This window comes from Phalangium opilio, unplaced genomic scaffold (assembly GCF_054372755.1).
Source record: "Phalangium opilio isolate 3A_F unplaced genomic scaffold, DU_Popi_V2 ptg000329l_1, whole genome shotgun sequence".
Lineage (NCBI taxonomy): Eukaryota > Metazoa > Arthropoda > Arachnida > Opiliones > Phalangiidae > Phalangium > Phalangium opilio.
In genome coordinates, this window is record NW_028324226.1 from 4,687,664 (window position 1) to 4,711,742 (window position 24,079).

At 42.2% G+C, this 24,079-nt stretch overlaps 1 protein-coding gene across 10 annotated transcripts in view; it reads left to right on the top strand.

Moving 5' to 3' along the window:
* The window catches only part of LOC149610427 (uncharacterized), a 176,916-nt gene that overhangs the window by 151,544 nt on the left and 1,293 nt on the right, over positions 1 to 24,079 (top strand). For 4 of the 10 annotated variants that reach the window (XM_089858796.1, XM_089858798.1, XM_089858799.1 and 1 more), the window contains one exon: positions 23,532 to 24,007. In XM_089858796.1, the coding sequence (XP_089714922.1) occupies positions 23,549 to 24,007 (459 nt within the window). In that variant the 5' untranslated portion in view covers positions 23,532 to 23,548. Of the gene's footprint in view, positions 1 to 15,435; positions 16,014 to 17,619; positions 18,487 to 21,705; positions 24,008 to 24,079 lie in introns of those variants that run through there. The other 6 variants (XM_089858800.1, XM_089858802.1, XM_089858795.1 and 3 more) reach the window with 5 other exon arrangements.

A 24,079-nucleotide genomic window follows, 5' to 3' on the forward strand; every position in this document is an offset into this window, starting at 1 on the left:
TAAAATTTAGATTATCAATATTGACGTCACATCTCCGTAGCTCCTCCCCTCTCAGTACCACTCCATACAAACGATACAGGGAATATTTATTTTGCCATCTCCGCGTGAAACTAAGAGAAGTGGGTGTATCCTCTCCTCTATATTTAATCCATGACGACGTCAATAAATGGATATGGTACAAACTCCTCCCACATCTAAGTTTTTCAGGCTAGGATTGATACTATTTACAACAGGAAGCCAGTCTACTTGGTGGACAAAGTGCAGTACCAAGTAGCCTGGCCTCCAGGTGTAAATGGTATCAATCCTCCTAGTCGGAAAACTATGTATAATCACTGTACCATAGACCTTTTCGATGTAAAACAAGGGGTAGGCAACCCTCAGTATTGGGCCTTACAAGGGGGTTGATACATTGCCATCAGTCTCAGCGCACTCTCATGATACAAAAAGACTACAGCGCAGCCGCCAAAAAGCGAGATGGAAGGCATTTGTTTTACCCCCGTGTCTTTCCCTCTTCGTTACATTGAAATGGTCCCCTATGTCTACTGCGTCTTCCATGACAAAGACCAGATTGAAGACCTGGATAAACAAATACGTTCAAGTACTATCTGCTCCGCTCTCTTGTGTTTGCCATCGAAAGACTAACGGAAAATATGTTACGAGCTTCTACGTCGAAATATTAATTTGTCTCATGGTTAATTAATAATGAACGCGTACACGTGTCCGATCCCTCAACTTATTAGAATGGTAGCAGCGCGGGTTATAGGGTGCTGTATCGTAATGTTGTGGGTAGAAAGATTTCTATATTTAGCTTAAGTCCCAAAGTTCCGCCTTTCACAAAGAATTTTCTTTCTTTTTTCTTGGGAGCTTCGCTTTTATGTTCTTTTTAGCCATATCGTAGTATACGATAGTGTCAGGAGTAGGAATTGACAAGGCGATGTTGTAATAGAACGATAATGGTTTATTCGATTGAGTTTAATAAATACAGTAATAATAATAATGTACAGTGAACTAAATAACGCGTGGAAATTACGGAGACCGTGAGCGCGGGTAGTTCGGAAATACCGGCCGAGTAAGGCTACTCTTCTCCGGGGAGGTTCTAGCGTTCTAGGGCAAGCTTTTCAGCTTAATGCTTCCCAGTCGGCTAGGTCTCTTAGTAGGCTTGGCTTTTTCAGCCTAAATGTTTCCCACTAAGAGTCCCTTCGAAAAGTCCCCTTTCTAGAGGCGAGCCGGTCCTTTTATACCCTGGCCCCGCTCTGGGCGAGTCGCGCTCTGGCTGTTGGTTTTTCTCTCTCTGTCTGTCTTCTCTTCGATACCCGTCCCGCTTTATGCGAGTCGCGCTCTGGCTGTTGGTTTTTCTCTGGCTGTCTGTCTTTCTCTTTGATACCCGTCCGCGGGGTTGGGGCTGACAGCTCCCTGTTAGAAAAAGAGCCGACTCGGCGACCGACTTCGTCGGGGAGAAAGGTGGCATCGTCGCGGTCGATGAAGTCCGTGATGAAATCAGGATCCGAAATATCACTTACGTTGTTGGGAGTCGGGGTACGCGGCGTGACGAGGGCGTCCGACGGTGAGAGGCGGTGAATTGCGTGGTCGAAGAAGTCCGGATCCGGGGCATCGCCTACGATGTATGGAGCTGGAGTGTAAGGCTTGGTAAGGTCATCCGCTGGTGTTTGGCGCTGGAGTCGACGGTCGGCCCGGCGTTGTCTTTTCTCCATGCGTCGAATAACACGAGGGTTAAGAGGGGCGATAGTCTCCAGGTGTTGAACATGTTGTTGAAAACGGGCACGACGTAATTTAGCCGAGGGTTTCATTCTAAAAAAAAATTGGTCTCGAGGGTCGGGAAGTAGAGCACTGAAGTTAGATCTCGTCTTTAAAGAGATAAGAAACGAAATGATGTTGTTTATCGGTTTCTAAACTCCAGGGGAATATCTATCGGGGCTAGTACGAGCGCGGGTTGACCGTCGAAGGCCCCCCGGGGGGTCTGCAGCTGCAGGGGAGGGTTGAATAGAGGTATTAGCGTGACTTTCGCTCACAGTAGAACGAGTTTCTGGAGCATCATCGGGAAAATATGGCCAGATGGTCGGTTTTTCCTGGAATTGGACACGTCGTTCGGCCTTGAGAAAATCTTTCCGATGGGTGAAGGGTTTTAACCTTTCGACGGAGACTATATCGCTTCTACCCCCCGCAGAGGAGCGAATTTCAAAGTTATTCTCAGCTGTTTGGCGAATAATTTGGAAGGGGCCCGCGTATTGATGGAGAAGCTTCTCTGATAAACCCGGTACCCGGCGAGGTGTTTTAAGGTAGACGAGGTCGCCCTCCTGGTAGGTTGCTTCCCGGCGTCGAAGGTCAAAGCGGGCTTTATCTTTACTCTGAGCTATGGCGTGGCGTTCGGCTGCTAATGAACGAGCGCGTTCTGCATACAAAATGTTCTCGAAGCCGAACTGGGTTTTGACCGTTGACGACGGAAGCTGTAGCGCAGCATCCACGCGCAAGTCAGCTTCGTAGCCATGGAGCAAAAAGAAGGGGGAGTATCCGGTGGTAGCGTGAAGAGAGGTGTTGTACGCGAATACGAGGAAGGGCAAAAACCGATCCCAATCTTTATGATTGTTATTCACGTACTGGGACATCATATCCGCCAGGGTTTTATTAAATCTTTCCACGAGCCCATTCGTTCGAGGATGATACGCGGTGGTGCGTTTGTGATGAACGGTGTAGAGTTTGTTTATTTCATCCATGAGATGGTTTACGTTCTCAGTTCCCCTATCTGTGAGTAACTCTTTGGGAGCACCGTACTTTAGCATGACGTCTTGTGTAAAGAACCGAGCGATTTCGTCAGCGGTCCCCCGAGGAATGGCTTTAGCGACTACCATGCGTGTACAGTAGTCGGTGCAGATAATTATGTGGATGTTACCGTCATGAGACTGGGGGAATGGTCCGAGTTTATCCATCCCTACCCGTTCGAAAGGCTTTAAAGTGGGCGGTATGGGTTGCAGTAGACCGGCGGGTTTCCCAGGATAGATTTTTTGTTGTTGGCACTGGTGGCAGGATTGCACGTAGTTAGTGACGTGGGCCAACATTTTGGGCCAAAAGAATCGGTTGCGGATGCGTTGCCAGGTACGGTTAAGACCTAAATGTCCAGCAGTGACGTCATCGTGTAAGGCAAAGAGAACAGCGTTCCGGATTTCTTTTGGGGCTACCAAAACGGACTTTAGGCCGTCTTCGGTGCGTATGCGGCGAAACAGGCAGCCGTTGTTGAGCTCGAAGCAGCGTGCAGTTCGGACGAGTTGTCTGGGTGCCGTCAACGGTTTAGTTTCCAGAAGGTGGATAATGGGACCCATGAACTTATCGTCGCGTTGCAATTGTGGGATGTCATATTGCGTTAGATCCAAGGGGTCCTTTGCTACCGGTGCTAGGAGAGAGTCATGGATGGCCGGAGCCGGTTCATATGGGCTTCGTGAAAGGGCATCAGCGTCCAGATGTTTGCGGCCGCTTTTGAATCGGATGGTGGGACTGAATTCTTGAAGAGCCAGTGACCACCGGGCCAATCGACCGTTTGGGTTCTTGACTGAGGTTAGCCAGCATAGCCCGTGATGGTCAGTGACGATGGTGAGTGGGCGCCCATAAACGTAAGGGCGAAATTTGTTGGTTCCAAAGACAATGGCGAGGCATTCCCGTTCGGTGGGGCTGTAATTTCTTTCGGCTGCATTCAATAATCGGCTGGCGTATGCTATAACCCGTTCTTGGTTGTTAATTCGTTGTTTGAGAATTGCACCAATTCCAAAGGCTGACGCGTCGGTGTGTATCTCAAATGGCTCGTTCCATTGAGGGTGTCGGACGATGGGCGTGGAGACGAGGCAGTCGCGGAGATAGCGGAAGGCTTGGTCGGCTGCGAGACTCCAGACGAAGGGGTTGTCCTTTTTAGTCAGCTCGGTTAATGGTCTGGCAACACCGGCAAAATCCTGAATGAATCGGCGGTAGTACCCCGCGAGACCCAAGAATTGCTGCACTTGTTTGACGGTTTTAGGTGTATTGAATTTGGCTACGGCGTCTAGGTTGCGGGGGTCAGGCATGATCCCATTTCCGTCGATGACGTGTCCCAAGTAGCGGATGCGCGGTTGAGCGAAAGAACATTTGCTCGGCTTGATTTTCAAGTTCGCTTTTCGCAAGCAGGTTAATACTTGGTCTAGGTGGTGTAGATGCGAGTCAAAGGACTGGGAGAATATGATGATGTCGTCCAGGTACGCCATGGTGACCTGCCACATGAGGCTGCCTAGCGTCTTGTACATTAACCGTTGAAATGTTGCAGGGGCATTACACAGTCCCATGCCCAGGACATTAAATTCATACTGCCCGTCCGGAGTAACGAAGGCAGTTTTTTCTTTAATGGATTCCTCCAGTTCTACTTGAAAGTACCCGGAGGCTAAGTCTAAGGTGGAGAATAAAGTAGATCCAGCCAGTCGGTCAAGGGTGTCGTCGATCCGTGGCAGAGGGTGGACGTCCTTTTTTGTGATGGCGTTTAATTTTCGCCAGTCAACGCAGAAACGCCAGGTGCCATCTCGTTTCTTGATCAAGAGGACTGGGGCAGCCCACGGGCTACACGATTCACGAATGGTTCCATTATCGAGTAGCTTCTGTACTTCCTTTTGGAGGACTTCTCTTTCCTTTAGCGATTTTCGGTACGGGTGAGAACGGACGGGGGCGTTGTCGCCAGTGTGTATTTGATGTCGGATGAGGGACGTTCGCCCCAGGTCGCCTTCGAATTGGGAAAAGACGTCTGCATGTTGTTGCAAGAGGGCGAGTAGTCGTTCCTTGTCGGTGGCAGAGAGCTGGGCCCCCAGATCTAAGTCATTCGGGAGGTTGGTTTCCGGTTGTGCACTATCCGTATTTATGACGTTTAGTTCTATAACCTCGTGGGCCCGAGCCAGTTTAGCGTTACGCGGGAGAATTATTGGTCGATTGTGGGGGTTAGCCACCCGAACTAGAGCTTTCTCGTTTTCGAAGGTTGTCAGCGTTTTACACACAAGTAGCCCGAATCGTTGGTAAGTTGACGGGAGAGGTTCGATCAGGACGGAACCTGTTGTTTGCGAGGCTATAACTTCGAGGGCGAGTTCGGAGGATGGAGGGATGGTAATGTCCGCTACGTTTCGTACCAAATTGGAATGTTCGAAGAGGGTGTCCGGTAGGGGGAAGGACGCACCGCCGATGGTGACAGAGCGATTTTTAAAACTAATCTCAACCTCGTTGTCATCGCAGAACTCGAGACCAAGGAGGAGCTCGTAGTCAAAGTTGGCTATTATAAGGGCGTCGACCTGATAAAGGGTCTGACCGATGTTGATGTTGAAGGTGGTGACCCCTAAGGGTGTGAGTAGAGTGCCGTCTGCTACACGAAGTTTAGTTGAGTCGGCAGGCCGGACGGGTAGGTTTAATTCTTGGACGACGGTAGGGTTGATTATATTTTTAGTGCTGCCGGAGTCGAGGATGAGGTTTAATTGTTTATTGTTTATGGTGCCGGGTAACGAAACTAGCTTGTTGGAAGGGTTCAGGAGGAGCGGGTAGATAGACTTGGACGGCGAGGTACCTCCTTTTACGACCGTCGGGCCTCGTTTCCCGAAGTTCCATTAGGGTGAGGTGATGGGCTCCGACCTCGGCGCCAGTCGGAGGACGTGCGGTTCGGAGCGAATGGCGAGGGACTTCGGTTTCTGGAGGCGTAATGAGGCGGTGGCCGGAACGGGGATCGATTTCGGTTTTCGGCCGAGTACGAGCCAGACCGATTTGGCGGGGTGCCGAGATTTCTTGAGGAATAATAGTTATCGCCGTGGTTTCCCGCGGTGTATCGGTCCGCCTGAGTGGTCTCTCGACAGTAGGAGGCGTAATGGTCCTTGCGCCCACACTTGTAGCATGATAAGCCCGATGGGCTAGGGTCCCGGCGTCGTGATGTGGACCGCAGAGAGTCCATTTCGCGACGCAAGTCCTTTATTTCCTGTCGCAAGGTGTCGAGTTCTCCGCTGGCGGTGGTTTGGTAAAGGGCAGGCGCGTGTACTGGTACGGCAGGTGTTGTTTTGGTGGCGATGTGGGTCAGGAGCTCTAGAATTTTTCCCTCCGAGGTGCCGAGAGGAGATGGTGTCGTCATTTGAACGGAACCGAGAAGATGTAGTTTAGTTAGGAAGTCCTGGGGGCTACTAGGACACATCAGGATCAGTTTATCACGGAGTTCCGGTATTAGTCCGCGGAGAAGAAAGTTTACTTTCTCCGACTGAGCCATGTTTGGGTTGGCCAGTGAGCAAAGAGTCATTGTGTCTCGGTAGTAGGTGACCGGATCGGTCCCCGGAAGTTGTCGATGAGCCAGTAATTCGTTAAATATGGCTTGGGGGGAGCGACCGAATTCGCTTAATAGGGCAGCTTTCCATTCTTGCCATGTGTTACGGGGTGTCGCAGTCGTTATCCGGACTTGGGTGGAATACCAAGCGAGCGACTTTCCCAGGAAGACAGACGGAAGCAAGGCAATGCGGTCGGCGTCAGTTTTTCCCGTCGTCTTCTGTTCGAATATGGTGATGAAATCGTTTACATCCTGTGTTTCCGGATCGTATTTTGGTACGTCCCTTTGTAGCGTTAGGGCGCTGAGTGCCGCGGCAACAGCGGCTGCGATATCGGCGGCAGAGGCCATGGTGGCGGGTACGGCTTTAGTACAAGGCGATGGCCGGCGTCGGATCGGGTGCTCTAGGGCGGCGACCTCCGGAGCGAGATGGAGAATCCGACGGGATGTTCGCGGTGGAAGCTCGGAACGTTTTTCGGGTAGAGTCGGTAACTGAAGTTTTTCCGGAGATTCAGGCGCCGAATAGATTTCGGTATCGTCCGAGGAGTATTCCGAGCGCGGTGATTTAGAACGGGGGTGGCTACTCATAAGAGTGTAACAGAGCACGGTACGATCGTTGCCCGGCGCCTCCACCAGTTGTCAGGAGTAGGAATTGACAAGGCGATGTTGTAATAGAACGATAATGGTTTATTCGATTGAGTTTAATAAATACAGTAATAATAATAATGTACAGTGAACTAAATAACGCGTGGAAATTACGGAGACCGTGAGCGCGGGTAGTTCGGAAATACCGGCCGAGTAAGGCTACTCTTCTCCGGGGAGGTTCTAGCGTTCTAGGGCAAGCTTTTCAGCTTAATGCTTCCCAGTCGGCTAGGTCTCTTAGTAGGCTTGGCTTTTTCAGCCTAAATGTTTCCCACTAAGAGTCCCTTCGAAAAGTCCCCTTTCTAGAGGCGAGCCGGTCCTTTTATACCCTGGCCCCGCTCTGGGCGAGTCGCGCTCTGGCTGTTGGTTTTTCTCTCTCTGTCTGTCTTCTCTTCGATACCCGTCCCGCTTTATGCGAGTCGCGCTCTGGCTGTTGGTTTTTCTCTGGCTGTCTGTCTTTCTCTTTGATACCCGTCCGCGGGGTTGGGGCTGACAATAGGCTCTTAGTTTGACCCGAGCCGTCGTAGTAGTAGTGGCCGGGGTTGTCGCTTCGTTATCGTCAGATTTTAGCTTAAAAGGAACTTTATATTACCACAACCCACCCATAGGGGTTACTGGGCTCGGTTAGAGATTTAATTATAATTAAAATTTTTTCAGGTCAGACCCGGGAATTGAACCCGGGTCGCTGGCGTAGAAGACAAACGTTCTAACCACTAAACCATAGAGACTTGATAGAAACTCCGAGTTTTTTATTATTTATTTTTATCTCTAAAATGTCGGGGTGATATGGGGTACCTCTTAATCTGTGGGGTCGGAAACTTTTGAATTTTTATCTGTGGGGTCGGATACTTATGAATTTGTATGTTTGGGGTTTTTATATTTATTTTCTTTTTATGTATGTGCTAATTAAATAGATAACGATTTTCTACCGCGCTCCTCATGTGTTTCGTTCTCGTTCGGTAGCTATCGTCATCTATGTTATATTTGACTGGAACGTTTTGGCGGTTAATTCAAATGTGGGTTTAGATAGAGCTAACATAGTGTTAAATGAGCGTTATGCGTTTGATCATTTAACATAGTGTTAAATGAGCGTTATGCGTTTGATCATTTTAGCATTGCTAAAGGTAATTCGAGGGGATAATCACTAAAATGCGTAATCACTATAACTAAACTTTCTCTTTCAAAAGTTTCTGGGCATAAGTCCTTGTTAGAAATTTATAAGATGCGATAAGTGTGCATCGGCATAAGTCTATGTTGTAAACTCATCGAGGGGATTATCACTAAAAACTATCTGTTCTTCGATTCGCCGGAATATTAGAATTACAGCATAAGTAAATTTATACGGTTATAATTTAATCACTGTTTAGAGTGGGGAATCGAGGGGCTATTCACTCTGATTTTATGCACGGTAAATCATTTAAGCATTGTAAAAGATAGCGCTATTCACTCATTAGGGTAAGGTATAGAGGGGTTATCCACTCATTAGGGTAGGGTATAGAGGGGCTATTCACTCGTACGATATGGCTACTATTACGAGCCCTTGGGCCGTCTTGTTTTAGTCTCCGATATACTATTCAAAACAAGTTGGGAAAACCAAAATATTACCTCTCCGAGTCAAGAGGTCTACTACTACAAACTTATTTACCTAGATATGGAATTATTTCACTTTTTTGAAATAAAATTTTACGAAATATTGAAGCAGTATTCCAAACATAGCGAACAGTAAAGTAGACGACATTTTACATCCAATAAGGATAAATCTTGGACACATGGAAATCAGTCAATGGGGAAAAGAACAGGAAATGAAGTCTACGCTTCAGCTGTTTACCCTATATTCTGATAGCTACATCCACAACTGGTTTGCAGTGTAAACACTATCGTCTCGTCTCACCTCAACAATATTCTTAGTTTGCCAACATGAATGTAAACGTTAAATAACACCAAAGCTAAATTGAAGCTAGACGCACTAATAGTCAATGCGCACCATAAAGAAAATAATAAGTCTGTAGCTACTAACCGTTTACCATTAGCCCTTTTAGTAATCTAATTGCCACCATGATCTTTTCTTCTATTATAAAATCTTAACCTGATTATTTAAGAGTGTATTTAACTTTCGGCTCACTCTGAACCGTTAATGTCTCTTCATTTCAGACACGAAATTCAAAGCAAAAAGTTTACTTCACCTCAGGCCTCAATTATTTACACTTTGTTTCACTAAGCCTATTGCGGATAATACTTGTTATACCCGCCGGAGTCTAGGTCTTAGTTTTCTTCATGAAGTCACTAAACCAAGGATTATTCTATATAAAGATGTTGTATAGCTTAAGTAATTTATAAACAGCCATTTCAAATAACAATATTAAAAAAAATCTTTGGAATATCAAAATGAAACAGAGCTTTAAAGCTACAAAAGTACTAAATGCATCATAATTACGAAAAATACTTCCACATATTCACTTTATATTTTGGAAAAAGGGAATATTAAGGTTCTGTATGATTTCTTAACACATCAACACAAGGCTAACTGCTAACGCGACACACTAGTGTAACAATGGACGGACACACACAGACAAAAACATAAGCTGCTTTTTAACTCTTTCCGTATGAATTTTGAGTTGAGAAACAAGATTATCTTAAATATTAAAATAAATATAATTAATATTAAATATTTTCTTCGTCAGTTGTTTGCCTTATTGAGCGTTACATCGATTTGATAAAGAACAATTAAACATTCCTGAGAGACTTGACTAATATTGGCGTTTGAAATGAAGCATACGCCGGTTGCTTTGCCTTACTCAAATAGGTAGTATATAAAGGATTCGAATCGCAGCTGTAGATAAGAACATCGCAATTGCGTGAACCTTGGAGGAAGACCCCTCCATTGGAAGGCTAGACGTTTCTCGTAACCCTAGCCGATCGCCGCGTATGTCTTAACCTTAAGGATGATGGTGGTGTTAGAAGCCAGGTGTACAGACTGGTGTCCATGTGGGATGGACAAAAACAAAGACCAGAAGATGGTGGAGTTAGAAGCCAGGTGTACAGACTGGTGTCCATGTGGGATGGACAAAAACAAAGACCAGAAGATGGTGGAGTTAGAAGCCAGGTGTACAGACTGGTGTCCATGTGGGATGGACAAAAACAAAGACCAGAAGATGGTGGTGTTAGAAGCCAGGTGTACAGACTGGTGTCCATGTGGGATTTACAAAAACAAAGACCAGAAGATGGTGGTGTTAGAAGCCAGGTGTACAGACTGGTGTCCATGTGGGATGGACAAAAACAAAGACCAGAAGATGGTGGTGTTAGAAGCCAGGTGTACAGACTGGTGTCCATGTGGAATGGACAAAGACGAGAAGGTGGTGGTGATTAGAAGCTAGAAAGATCAGACTGGTGTCCATGTGGGGTGGACAAATTAACAGAGTTGTTAGACAGGCAATGGAGTAATAGCCTGTAAGTGGAATACAATTTCCGGGACTGTAAATGCGGACTGGAAATTGAATACACGTTTGCTCCGATTTGCAAACTGCGAACGCGGTCACGTGGGTGTAACAACGGACAGACACACAGACAGACACACAGACACGTCGAATTTAGAATCTCTCCGTGACATACGTCACTCGGAGAGGTAACAAGGGGAAGACGAATAAACTAATCAATATATTCCATTTTTAGATATTCTCTCTGAATTTTTTATCCTTTAGGGGAAATAGGTTTTTATTTATTATTTAACAAACTTGCGCAGCATTTTTGAATAGAGGGCTTACGCGGTATTCGCATTCAGAGCAATTTGAATCTGCATTTCTACGTATAAAAATTGACCGAAGCAGCAAGAAAATAACAGGAATTCAATCGCGTAATTAAAGTGGACGAGTGGTCATTGGTCAAATTAACATTGACAATTACTGTGCCAATATGTTTTGACCAATTACTTGTCGAGGTGCCATTTACCAAAGATGTCAATGAATTTAAACTAAAGCCAAGAACTCTTATCCCCTAAGAACGTTTAGAAGTAGACATTTATATTCAGTTCTCATTTTTTTTTTTTTTTTGGAGCTACCTCCGGCATTTGGTTTCTTGGTAGACACCTTTGTCTAAATATCACTCCCCGCCTCTATGGAGGTTATACAGTTAAAGCAGACGATTTTTTTCAACCAATAATGATAAGTCTTTTACAGAAGGTAATCAAAAACGGATTTATGGGAGGTAATGCAATGCGCCAATGATAAAAAAAATTGGAAATGAGTAAAAATATTTGGCGAGATATTGGCTAAAGTGTCTACTCCTCTATTGTATATCCTCTATGGTCTTTTATGGGTTCTTTCTAATTTAACCTCTTCAGCTTTTCTTAAGAATTTAATGAGGCATTGAACCAAATGTTAGTCGAATCGGTTGTTGAAATTTGTCTGGCTCTATTTAATCCAAACTCCATTGTTTTAGTAGGATAATGACTTAATTATTACAACATCTTTGGCTTTGAGCTCCGATTGACTTCTTTGTTTTGCCTTTCCTTTGAAGGGACTCCGAAGAAGGCAGCGACGGGTTTTTAAATTTATTTAAAAAAATACGTCAGAGACACGTGACCTAAGAGAGGCATGGATCAATTAAATAAACTTAGTTCGTCAAGTACTAGTTGCCTAGTCCCACTCCATACGGAATCATTGAATCTTGGCGTCAACTTGGTGTCTGTGACGTATTTCAAATAATTTCTCCCCTCGTTTGGAATCCCTTTAAAATTTGAAGGGTTGTACCAGGGACAAATTTACTTTTAGAAGCGGGAATGGAGAACGGTTAGTATTTACTTCAGTCCGACTCATAGCCCAGTATAGAGCCCCTCCCTCCAACACGTAACGAAAAGTTTAAATTATCTTATTGGCTCACTTAAACTACGTTTTGATGACGTTGCTGACGAGAACGGCGAAAAATACGTATTCCTTTTCTACCTCTGCCTTTCTCCGTCCCGTGGAAGGGGGGTCCGGGACTTTGACGCGCGCCCAAAATACTCTGTTCTCCATTCCTACTTCTAAAATTAAATCTATCCCTGGTTGTACACTATCTTCAAGTTTCATTTCTAAATTCTTGTAAGAGGACCGACCTCGAGAGCTCAGACTAGAAAATGGAACGAAATCAAAAGTTGAAAGAAAAACAAATCTCTCTTTAGTTTAAGGCTTTGTTTGTTTCGTCTGCCATCAAAATTCTATGGCCATGGTATTTTTGTCGGTGGAATCTACCCTTTTCTGTCCGAGCTATTCTTAGCACGCAACTTCGATTCCGTTATCACAATTTTGTACCCTGGAGTGAAATTCATCCTACGCGTTTTAGACGTCTCGAATTCTCTCCCCTCTTTTTCCCCCCTCGCTTTCCAACTCCTTACGGTCTTTACTCTATAGTCGGCGAAGCGTCTTCCTCTAGCTGTACTGTAATACTCCCCCGCGCGTTTCGTCTTATGAGGTCAGAGCCAATTGCCATGGAAACGTCGGAACCGAATCGATGTTCTTCAGTCCTCTTCCGATCCTTTACTTCCATCCAGTGATGGAGACTTTACTTCGTTCAATATCGGTTCGACAATGAACTAATACCGGGGGAAAAGAATAATGGCTTTAGATTTAAACAGGAAGTGTAAACTAACTCCTTAAATAGTGTGCATTAAATACTCATTTTTTTAAAGACGGTTTTAGCTTACAGAAGTGGTGTAGTATGATAATAATATCTAACTCAAATTAATTATTATTTAATTTAGAAACTATTGAAATAAACTAATTACTAATACGTTAATTAACTAAAGCTGTTAATTAGCCTTCGTAATGGATGTGTGCAGTTTTATTTGAGACAAATTTGCGGCACGAGTATAGCCTTCTCTGGGATGACCCCTTATGAAGTGTCTTAAAAGAAGTCAGGGGCTGGTTTGTAAAATTTATTTTTAAATAAATCAGAGGGATGTGACGAAGAAGAGGTGTGGTTCTATTAAACTAACTTAGATCGTCAAGGACTATGTGTCCAGTCGTACTCTATACGGAGTCTTTGGATCTTGGCGTCACGTGGAGTCTATGACCTACATTCAAATAATTTTTTACTCATCCGTTCTCACCCACACTGATATCTTGGTCCAGTCCTCTGTAATAAAAGGTCTATGAATTGAGAAAAAGATGTAGTAAAGTGCGATTGGAAACTCGTCCCCCTTCCAACGAGTTAAATCTATGGTTTGAATGGGGAAAATGTTTTTCGTCCCGGCAACAAGTTGTCCACGCGAGTCGTATCTGTTATGGAACACGTTCTTTTTCTAGAGGACTCTCCATCTTGGGACGTACGTCATCTCTCTCTCCCTCCACCGCCTACGCCTCTCGGCGACCCGAATAGAAAGACTTGATTTTCTTTTTCTTTTTAATCAAAATAGGAATTTAGTTTTTCTCTTTATCTTTCAGACGGAATTAAGTTTTTCTGCCTTTTCTGTAATATATCTTGCTAGTGAATTTCACACGCAAAAGGGCACGCTATCGACTTAAATCCAGTAGAGTAAGATTTGTTTTTGTTCCATCACAACTCAGAAAGGCTTATCTCAAAGGTCAGACCTATTCAGATGTGGGAAACCAGAAGGATGAAACTCTGTATACTCTTAATATTTTAGTAATGTAACATAACTCTTCCCAGGTTCATGAACCCTTTTTGTTTACTCTCCCGCTCATCAAACTAAGTTCAGAGATGGGCATCGCACCGTGCTATGGTGAATTCTATAACTGTTTGGTACTAAATACTCAGCAATCAACCCACAAACCTTGATTGTCTTGACGTGGGACAAAAATCCACAAGCGCATGCGCCTTGGCAAATAGTTAAGAGCTAATAGAGTAATGATGAGAGAACTATTTATCGCGTATGTGATTCGGTTTAATAACCTTGCTTCAAATGTCAAGGGATGTTGGGAAAAATCTTTTACAATTACCCTCCCGCTTTGTGGATGGTACACTTCTCTCGAAAGAAGTGTATATATATATATACTTCAGAGGAAACGTAATTTATGTAAATGACTCCTCGTCAGGGAAAGTATCAGCTTAAGAATATATAAGCGCGAATAGTAGATTATATGACGAGGTTGAGTGAGAAGCTGAGCCTGATAGGGCAGTTAACTTTGTGTCTTAATTGATGTTTATTTTAGAATTATGCTTGGTAATGTTGAACCAGGTAATTTAACGTAGGTAGGTAGCAGTTTGCGATACCCCAGAGATTACTTAGATTACTAATCATTGAGACACACGGAAGTTATTTGGAACACTCCGCGACATAAAAGTTTTTGTTCTTCTATTTTTTCTCTCTTGTGGCTTAAAAAGACCTGAGCGCCAAAATATAAACGTGTAGGTCAATAATAGGTCAGCGTTTTGATGCACTTTTCAGTCGTTTCCGGAAATAACTATAGAATGAATCGAGGAAATAGAAACATAATATTTTCGGAAATACTCCGAAATTTCTCGAATTTCTTAATATTTTTTTTCTCATTCGGTTTCCAATAACAGTAGTTTTCTACCCGCTAGAGTTTGACCAAAATTTGAAACCGACTATTCCTCTTGAGTCTTCACTAGGCCTATAAACATACTTTCTCTTTCCTGTAACTGTTATTTAATCTTTATCGTTACATAATCAAGTGGCAAAGGCCCATAAACCCGTCGGGACATTTTTATTACTTTTCGGGCCGCCATTTTTAAATATGACGTCAAATCAAATCGAAGAGCAAAGGTCGTAAAGCCCGTCTATAAGGTATTGGCAACCAGTATTATAAAAATTAGTGAAATCGGTTAAAACACGCAATCAAGGTTATTCGGATTCACTTATTCCATAAAGGTTTTTTTACAATTCCGGCCGCCATTTCATTCAAGATGGCGATGGATTGGAATAATCTTTCCTTGAGCATGCCTATTACCAGAAGTAAGATAAGGGACTAGAAGTATCGAGGTAACCAAATTCTTCACTTGGCGAAAGTGAATATTCTTGATAACACACCAACGGTTGGCCCTCTGGTAGCGGTATCGGAATTTTCCCTCTAAAACGTGAGACGCTCGTGGCGGTAAAGTGATGAGAACTTTATAGGGCTTTATGAAGCACCGCTAGAGGCAGTGCGAGTTAGCTAGCCTCCCGCCTGAAGTAAACTCTGGCTCTATCTGGTTTTGCCACTTGACTAGTTTGAAGGAAACCCTCCGCCACTGCGCGTTGGTTTCTCTTCAAGTAAATACAGCAATGATCTACTTTACCTAAAATTTCTGAAAACACTAATCTTCGTTCAGGAGTGAATCAGGACTCCCTATTTAGTGGTTTTCCGTCACAATGAACAAGGTCTTCTGTTGTATAATCAAACTCGTCTAAAGACTACCTTTTGCAATAGACAGCAACATCATTCAATCGCTATACATAAGCTTGAAATTTCTCAATACCCAAAGGATATTAGATCTAAATCTATATACGTAGATAGTGGAGGAAATCCTTAATTACTTGTCAACGTCAGGTTGCGTTTACGGCTGTATGCGGGATTTCACTTCAAAACGTTTCGTATTAATCGGACTTCATTTATGCCTTTACAATGGAAGCACCACGCGGACGAGGTGAGATAACGTACCCTTATAAATATAAATAGAATAGTTATACGGAATAGCCGCTTCTTTGTTGCCGTATATATACAGGGTGTTTGCTCCTCCATAAACGGTTGGTAGGGCCGAAGTACAATGAGATGGTTCTATAGGAAATAGATTTTGAGTCGAAAGTGTATTAACTTCTATGACATTTTGGCCCAAGGGACATCATTTACAAGTTATGATCGGAGTGTTTTAGGGATGGCCCCTTCAATTTAAAGTAGAAACTGAAAGACAAAGCTAACACTTTTACGCTTCTAATTATAACTCGTAAACAGTAGCCCTTTAGGGCAATATGTTATAGCATAAGTTCATAAGATATGTTCAATAAGTTTGTCACTGACTATTGAGAGCTTGTCATTGAGTGACGTAGGTCATAGATTCTCGTAAAGAGAAGCCTGGTGGGGCGTTGTCAAAGCCTTTCTTAGTACAGACTAAATAGGAAGATGGACTACAAAACTATAACCGAGTGTAGTCAATTCTCGCTTGTCGTTCTCGAACTAGCTCTCAGAAATATAGAAAGTGTCATACTTATGGAACATATCTTATGAACTTATGATTATAGAAGTTATATATTTTCGACTCTAAATTGATTTCACATGGAAGACGTTGTACTTCGGTTATATCATTACACTTTTTGGAACACCCTGTATATATCCCTCTTAAACCGGCTGCGTGCTTGCGATATACTCCGAGAAGACCATCACGTATCCCTTGAGGCTGTTGAGTCTACAGCTTCTTCCTTAAGCTTTATACTAATGATAGTTCCGGGTAGAAAGGGTCATCCTACGCGTTGCACACACACCCACGTTTTGGGATTTTTTATTTTGTTTTGTTCATGATTCTGTTGTCTTTCGTTTGTAGGATTAATTACGCTATACCTAATTATACGCGCACAATGAGAGCAGAGACTAGGAGAAAATATAGCAAGAGTAGTAGAAGCTTACCTTCTACTGTCAGTCATAAATGTTTCTGTTACTTTTCGATTTTTCTTTTTCTAAATCATGGGTAATTCCATAAGTTCTTAAGATAGGTTCCATAAGTTTGTCACTGGTTACTGAGAGCTTAAGTGACGTAGGTGAAACGTCATAGATTCTCGTAAAGCGACGCCTGGTGAGGCCTGCTGAGAGCTTTTTATGAAGTGACGTAGGTCGTAGATTCTTGTAAAGCGACACCTGGTAAGGTACTGCCAAAGGCTTAGTACAGACTAAATAGGAAGATGGACTGCAAAATTAACCGAGTGTAGTCAATTCTCGCTTCCGAGAATTGACTACACGAGAGATGGCGCTATATCTACATCCGTTTTGGTCCAATAAATTGGGAGAATGAAGAGGGGAATCACGGAATAATTCGGAACACGTAGTTGGCGATAGAATTACATGGGAAACACAGTTAGTGAACAATCCCTAGCGTTAGTTAATCCATGGTCTGCAAAACCGGACCTAGTGTAGTCAATACTCGCTTGTCGTTCTAGAACTAGCTCGAGTTGTAAGTCTCTAGCATTACGAAGTATAGGTAGTGTCTTTCTTATGGAGCATATTTTATAAACTTATGGTGAGAATAAAACGATGAATGTTGGAACCTGCAAAACCGAGTGTAGTCAATTCTCGCGTCGTTCTCGATCTAGCTCTCAGTAAGTCTCCAGCATTACGAAGTATATGTAGTGTCATACTTATTTAACATATCTTTTAAACTCATGGTAATATGGCATAAAGTGTGTCATGTTTTGTGTCTCAGAGGACGAACTATTGTTTAATTTTTCTTTGTTTTTGGGATGGTTAAGAATATCCTTACAAATCAAAGGTTCGTTGTGTTTGGACGCGTTATTTTCTTCCACTTGTTCTGAAGGATATTCTTCCCATTTTGGCTAGAGAAATGGAATATATCTTATAATTCTTTTGAGTTTATCGTTGGTGTGAAGACCTTCTCTGTTTCTAAATCTTCCTTTGGGATTAAAGCGTGGTGGGAAGATTGCCTTCATAATGCCCTTAGTAAAGTTCAAGCCAGATACAGTCGATTGTGTTGGGTAAAACGCTGGAAAATTGACCTTTGAACTATATAAATTGAATAATATACGTAGGAGGTAGGATATAACTGAAACGAATTTTGTAATTGAAATTTCAGTTTTCCAAAGTCACTTGGACTCTACAAAGACGATATTATTAAATTGCATTAATCAAAGTTAATTGAATTGTATTCTCAGCAGTGATTAACTAGGGTTGGTACCGGTAATTGGGAACGATTCTAAATGGGAACACTTTTTCTTTAAAATTTTGTAACTAATTTTTGGGCAGCTCAAATTCATTTTTAAAGGGCTCAATTTGTAGATTGAATATCGAGGATTACGATAAAAATGATTAGAATATTGTAGGAATACGTGGATGAAAGATACGGACCAATATACGCACCAACTCGGACTGATCAACTTAAGTTGATGCCAATTTTAGGTGTTTCTTAATACAGTACCATCGGGGAATAAGCTTTAGCGAGAGTTACAATAATCCCACGATAACAAACCTTTAACCATTGGATAGATCACGTTTTTCGCTATAAAATTGATATTAAAATCTCTGGTTTCGGTTCAGAATTCGATTCAAAACTAGAGTTGGAAAAAACCAAGTAAAAATTGCAAATGTGAACACGACGTTTCAAAGTTAATTCGAATCCTTTTTAAGCTATTTTACTAAAAGATTAAACGTAACAGTGGTGTAAACAAGCTACTTTCGGATAATATTAACTTTAAAATACATCATTGACCCAAAAAAATGCTCAAATTTCGCGCCTTTAGTAAAGTTATCAATTTAGCCGTAAGAGGGCCGTAGCTACCACTACTGATTGGGCGCGAAAGCGGGATCGCGAGTCAGCTGTTATGCTAGGGGCTGAATAAAATGTGACTTCTCAACAAATTATGGAGCATTTTGACTCAGGTATTGTTTTTAACTATATTATCCTATTATCACTTATCAAATCTGCGTAAACTTTAATCCGGGTGCATGAATTTAGGCCCTACGTAATGGTAGCTTTTTTTCCTAGGGCCTTTTTAATTCCTCCCATTCGATTAGCATTAGTGTTCCCATTTGGGTCCCGCGTTCACTATTTAGGGTCAGGGTGTTTACATTTACCAGCGACTGTTCACATTTGGGTTCCTCTAAGGGGTTTTGGAAATAGGATATTGTGCAAAATTTAAAAGAGTTAAAAAGCTGAAATCATAGCGAATTGTGTCTAAAGAATCAAATTTCATGTCCTGAAAGTTTCAGGTGTCTAACGTTAGCGCAACCGAAGTTATTCAAAGATTTGTAAAAAGTGTTCCCAATTACCAGTACCAACCCTATTTATTGTTCATTTCGCTGAGGTAATGAAATTACTCAATCACTATGTCGTGGTTTAATACAACAATTCGTTATCAAACTTTAAAGATGTTTAAAAACGCGATTGAAAGCATGCTTGCACAAATTCCCAAAGGCCTTAATATTTTTATCTTTCCCTCGTGTTTCCATTTTCTCGCGAAACGACCTAAGAACTTGGAGGAGAGGTGAAATGGAGTAGAAATATTCGTGGGCCATGTGCCGCAATGAAAATCTCCCAAAGTACCTCTGTCTTAAGGTAGGGTATAAGTGCTGCCTCGTAGCGCCATTTAAAAATAGAAGCTAGCTCTCATGAATTAGCTTCTATTTTCAAGACACAGGGGCATCCTTGACGTTTTCGTACCATGTAACGTTGCCTCCGTACCCCCACCTACTGCATCGAAGTACTCAAAACATCCTCAGCTTTTAGGCAAGGGTTTAGGTAGGGTCGTACAGTACGGAATTGTAAAGAACGCCCCCTGTGTCTTAAAATTAGAAGCTAGCTCTTATACAAATACAATGGCACTACGTAGCAGGATTTAACAATCGCCTACCGAAGTATAGGGGCTGCGTGAGGTAAACTGGGAGAGTTTCAGTGCTGCAGGTCGCCCATCTTACCTCAATTCTTCCTGCTGGGAGGACTTCGTTGCCGTAGATGGGGATACAGAGGCTACGTAACTTAGAATTGTCCCAAAACTGCTTCTGTATTTTCAATGACCCCTTATTCACCCAAATCGTGTATATATAAATTAAGATATAACCCCGTTTCTATATATTTAACGAAAGATTGTGGGTCTGGAGATACTATTCCATTGTTTAATGATGCTATACACGGACTTAAACATCTGGACATTAAGCGATATCAAATTATAATCTAGACTGAACGCCTTTACATCATTGTGGCCTACTGCTATTGTAATTCATTCTTGCTGAAAAGAGAGTTACATTAATGTAGAGGTTTTATTCATTTTGTCCAGTAGCCAGCCTGCCTCGATGTCTCGGAGCCAACGGTGGACACGCGAAAGGTTCAATGACACAAAATGAGAACGAGTGTTAGTTTGTTGGCGCCGCCAATAACCCCAACAACATGTATGGCGTACAGTAGTAGAGCTAGACTCCAGGGGGCTCGCTTTGATCTCTAGCCAAACTTCTCTGATATAAAAAGCTTTCTTTACTAGTCAGTCCTCCTGGTTTAATTTTTTTTTTAATTTTCATTCGTTCGTTTTGTCTGTTCTTATATCGATTGTACAGTACAAGAAGTCAATTACCACGAAGCTATAAATTACTATAAATTTCTCTGTCTGATAAACAAAACGGTATTATACAGGGTGTTTCCAATAAGTCTGTCATAAATTAAGTGTTCCATTCTTTGAGTCAAAGAACATGGGGTCTACGACATTCAATTAGTCACAGAGCTATTGGCTGCCAAACTTTGTTTGGCCCCTAAAACAGGGAAATAGTAAAGGTCCGCTTACACTATGATCATAAGGTACCTAAGGCTCGCGCTCGGTACGACGGACCTTAACACATGGGGAGTAATTAGCTTTACATTACCATGCAAAGTACGCACACTTCTACCCATTTAATAGTACACTTCAAGATGAAGGTTCAAATTTTCAATAACGTTCTTCTGTGACTATTTCCTTGTGTTTTAGGGGGGCAAAGTATGTATACCCAAATCACCGTAAATAAATGTTGTAGACCCCAATGTTTTATGACGCTTTTCACTCAGTCAGACCAGGAGCACGTATAAGGAGAGTCAAAGATAGAAGGGGGAAGGGCACTATAACGGCACAGCCCGATATCTCTCTCACACGCACCTATCTCGGCGCACAGCCTAGGAGCAAGGCTTCACTTGCTCCGTTTAGAAAGAAATTCAAAAAGGGTAAATACGAAAAGACATACGCTTAGAGGACAAAATTCTCTGATTTTTTTTCTCTCTGCTGCACTGATTGCGCATGTGGGGAACTCTGATACCGAGCACCGCTTTTGAAAAGGGGGGGGGGCTGACGTTGAATGTTTCTCTCCTATCCTAGGTTCTCAATGGTTTGATCTGTTTTATAGACACCAAAATTCGACTACTGGGGATGAAAGTGTCGCGTGGATTGCTTATAAGGCAAACTGCCACCGAAAGGACGTTTTTTTTTTTTTCATATTAGAAATTTACAATATTGGTGTAGAGGAAAGTAAAGGTTAAGGGATTAAAAACTCTTCAGTTCCAGTTGCAGCTTTTCTGATAGTTGAAACCAAAATTCAATATCACCAATCTCTGCCTCATATTTCTTGCAAATTCACTTTGGTCATGATGAGTACTTCGTTTTTATTTGCTTCCCATCGAATTCAAGCGACCGAAAGATCGTATTTTGGCTTGAAAAAGGCTAGCCTGACAGACGCTGTAGGCAAAAGGGATGGGCTAAATCAAAATGTAAAGGAAGCGACAGAAATCCGTTTTATCCTTTAGGCTTCCTTGTTTAGAAGGCGATCAATACTTTGATACAATGTAGGTTGAAGGATGCAGCCAAAGGGTTGGTGAGGTTGAATAGCGCGTCTAGAAAGTCCACTGACCCACTCATGAAGGTTTCTTTTTTAACTTCCGCTTCTGGAAGAAATCGATTTAAAACGTCCGCCTCTTTTTGTTCTCATTTTCAGTAGACGCCCATATTTTTAGACATAATTTGAAAATAGAGAACTATCAAACGCTATGAGGTTCAAAATAGAGTAGTCAAAACTAATTGTACCCACTCCGTCTATTAAAAGTTATAAGTTTCTTCTCAAAATGACTTTTTCTTCATTTAATTTTCTGATTCAGTAAGACGAAAAATGTTTACTCCAGTGAAATTCATAAAAACTGAGGGGCCCGACTCGGATCAGGTTTCATCTTCAAACTATCTAGTGAAATGGCCAATAATTATTAAGGAGGAAGATGATGAGCCTAGCACTGCTACGGAAACAGTTCCAGTCCATGCGCCTACAGAAAACACTGGAAAAGGTCTTGGAAAGAAGAGAACTGACAGGGAAACTGAGAAAGTTTGCGCCAGGAAATTGAAAGAAAAGCCTTATAGACGTCAAAAAAGTAAAGCTCCAGTTGGTAGTAAATCTGCTTTAGCGAGTGGCACACTAACGGACCAAGCCGAGAAGCCTTTTAAATGTGACTCCTGCGAGAAGTCATTTAATGCACCATCGCTATTAGCTTACCATAAGATTACACACTCGTCGGACCGTCCATTTAAATGTCAAGTCTGTCAGATGGCCTTCAAATTAAAAGGTGCTTTGACACGACATAAAGTCAAACACTCTTCCGTTCGTCCATTTAAATGTCAAGTGTGTCAAATGACCTTCAAACTCAAAGGTGCTTTGACACAACATGAAGTCAGACACTCTTCCGTTCGTCCATTTAAATGTCAAGTGTGTCAAATGACTTTCAAACTCAAAGAAACTTTGACACGACATAAAGTCAAACACTCTTCCGTTCGTCCATTTAAATGCCAAATGTGTCAGATGGCCTTCAAACGCAAAACCGATTTGGAAGTGCATAATGTCGTACATTTGTCGAGGCGTCCTTTCAAATGCAACGTGTGCGGCTTTCGTTTCAAATCAAAGCATCGCTTGCATACGCACAAGAAATTGCACTCTTCCGAGAAGAATCTCAATTGTTCCGAATGCGATGAAGCCTTTAAAACCTTGAGTATGCTTAAGAACCATAAATGTGTTCATTCTATGGACCGACCCTATAAATGCGGCATTTGCGAAAGTGGTTTCAAAAGTAAAGTTTCACTACGTGGTCACGAGTGTTCTGAGATTGCTGGAATATCTTTTGTGGAAGACGAAAAATACATTTGCCACGAATGCAAAGCCGTGTTTTTCACCAAAGATTCGTTGGTTAAACACAACGGAAAAAGATGTTCCTTCAAAAAATTTAAATTGCGAGCTTCGCGTGTTGTATTGAAAAGGTTAACTGCAGAGCAACTTGCAAACTTTGGCGTTTTTTCATATCCTCGTATGAGAATCCAAATCAAAGAGGAACCTGAATAAACGCATGATCAAACAATAACATTTTGGAACTTCGTCTTGACATATTACTTAACTTCCCATTTAATTTACCCTAATTAGATATTAATGTACTAAATGATAATATGCTTTGGCTCATTAAAGATCGTTGAATAGCGTCAATAGGATTTTTCATTTTTCTAAATCCTTCTAATTTAGAGAAAAGGTTAATTTTAAGGTTAACCTGTAAAACTAGTAAATTTATTTTGAATTATTGAAATTCGATTGCTGTAGTCTTCGTGTAAATAAAAACCACCAAAACTGAAACAAACAATCCACATTTGAGGAAAATTATAAACTATACTGATTTTTAGGTCTTGAAAGTCCACTGACCATCCATGAAAGGTTTTTTTGTTTAACTTCCGCTTCTCAGCGCAATCGACTTTACAACTTCGTCCTCTTTATACTTTCAGTTTCAGTAGACGTGCATTTTTTAGACATAATATGAAACGAATTGTTCCAACGCTATAATGTTAAAAATATGGACCAATCAAAACTAATTATACCTACAAATCTTGGATTTTGTCTATTAAAATCAAACGTTTTAACTCAAAATGACTTTTTCTTCATTTCATTTTCAGATTCAGTAAGACGAAAAATGTTTACTCCAGTGAAATTCATAAAAACTGAGGGGCCCGACTCGGATCAGGTTTCATCTTCAAACTATCTAGTGAAATGGCCAATCATCATTAAGGAGGAAGATGATGAGCCTAGCACTGCTACGGAAACAGTTCCAGTCCATGCGCCTACAGAAAACACTGGAAAAGGTCTTGGAAAGAAGATCACTGACGGGGAAACTGAGAAAGGTTGCACCAGGAAAGAAAAGCCTAATAGACGTCAAAAAAGTAAAGGTTCAGTTGGTAGTAAATCTGCTTTAGCGAGTGACACACTAATGGACCAAGCCGAGAAGCCTTTTAAATGTGACACCTGCGAGAAGTCATTTAATGCAAGATCGGGATTAAGTTACCATAAGATTACACACTCGTCGGACCGTCCATTTAAATGTCAAGTCTGTCAGATGGCCTTCAAACACAAACGACATTTGACACAACATAAAGTCAAACACTCTTCCATTCGTCCGTTTAAATGCCAAGTGTGTCAGATGGCCTTCAAACACAAAAGTGCTTTG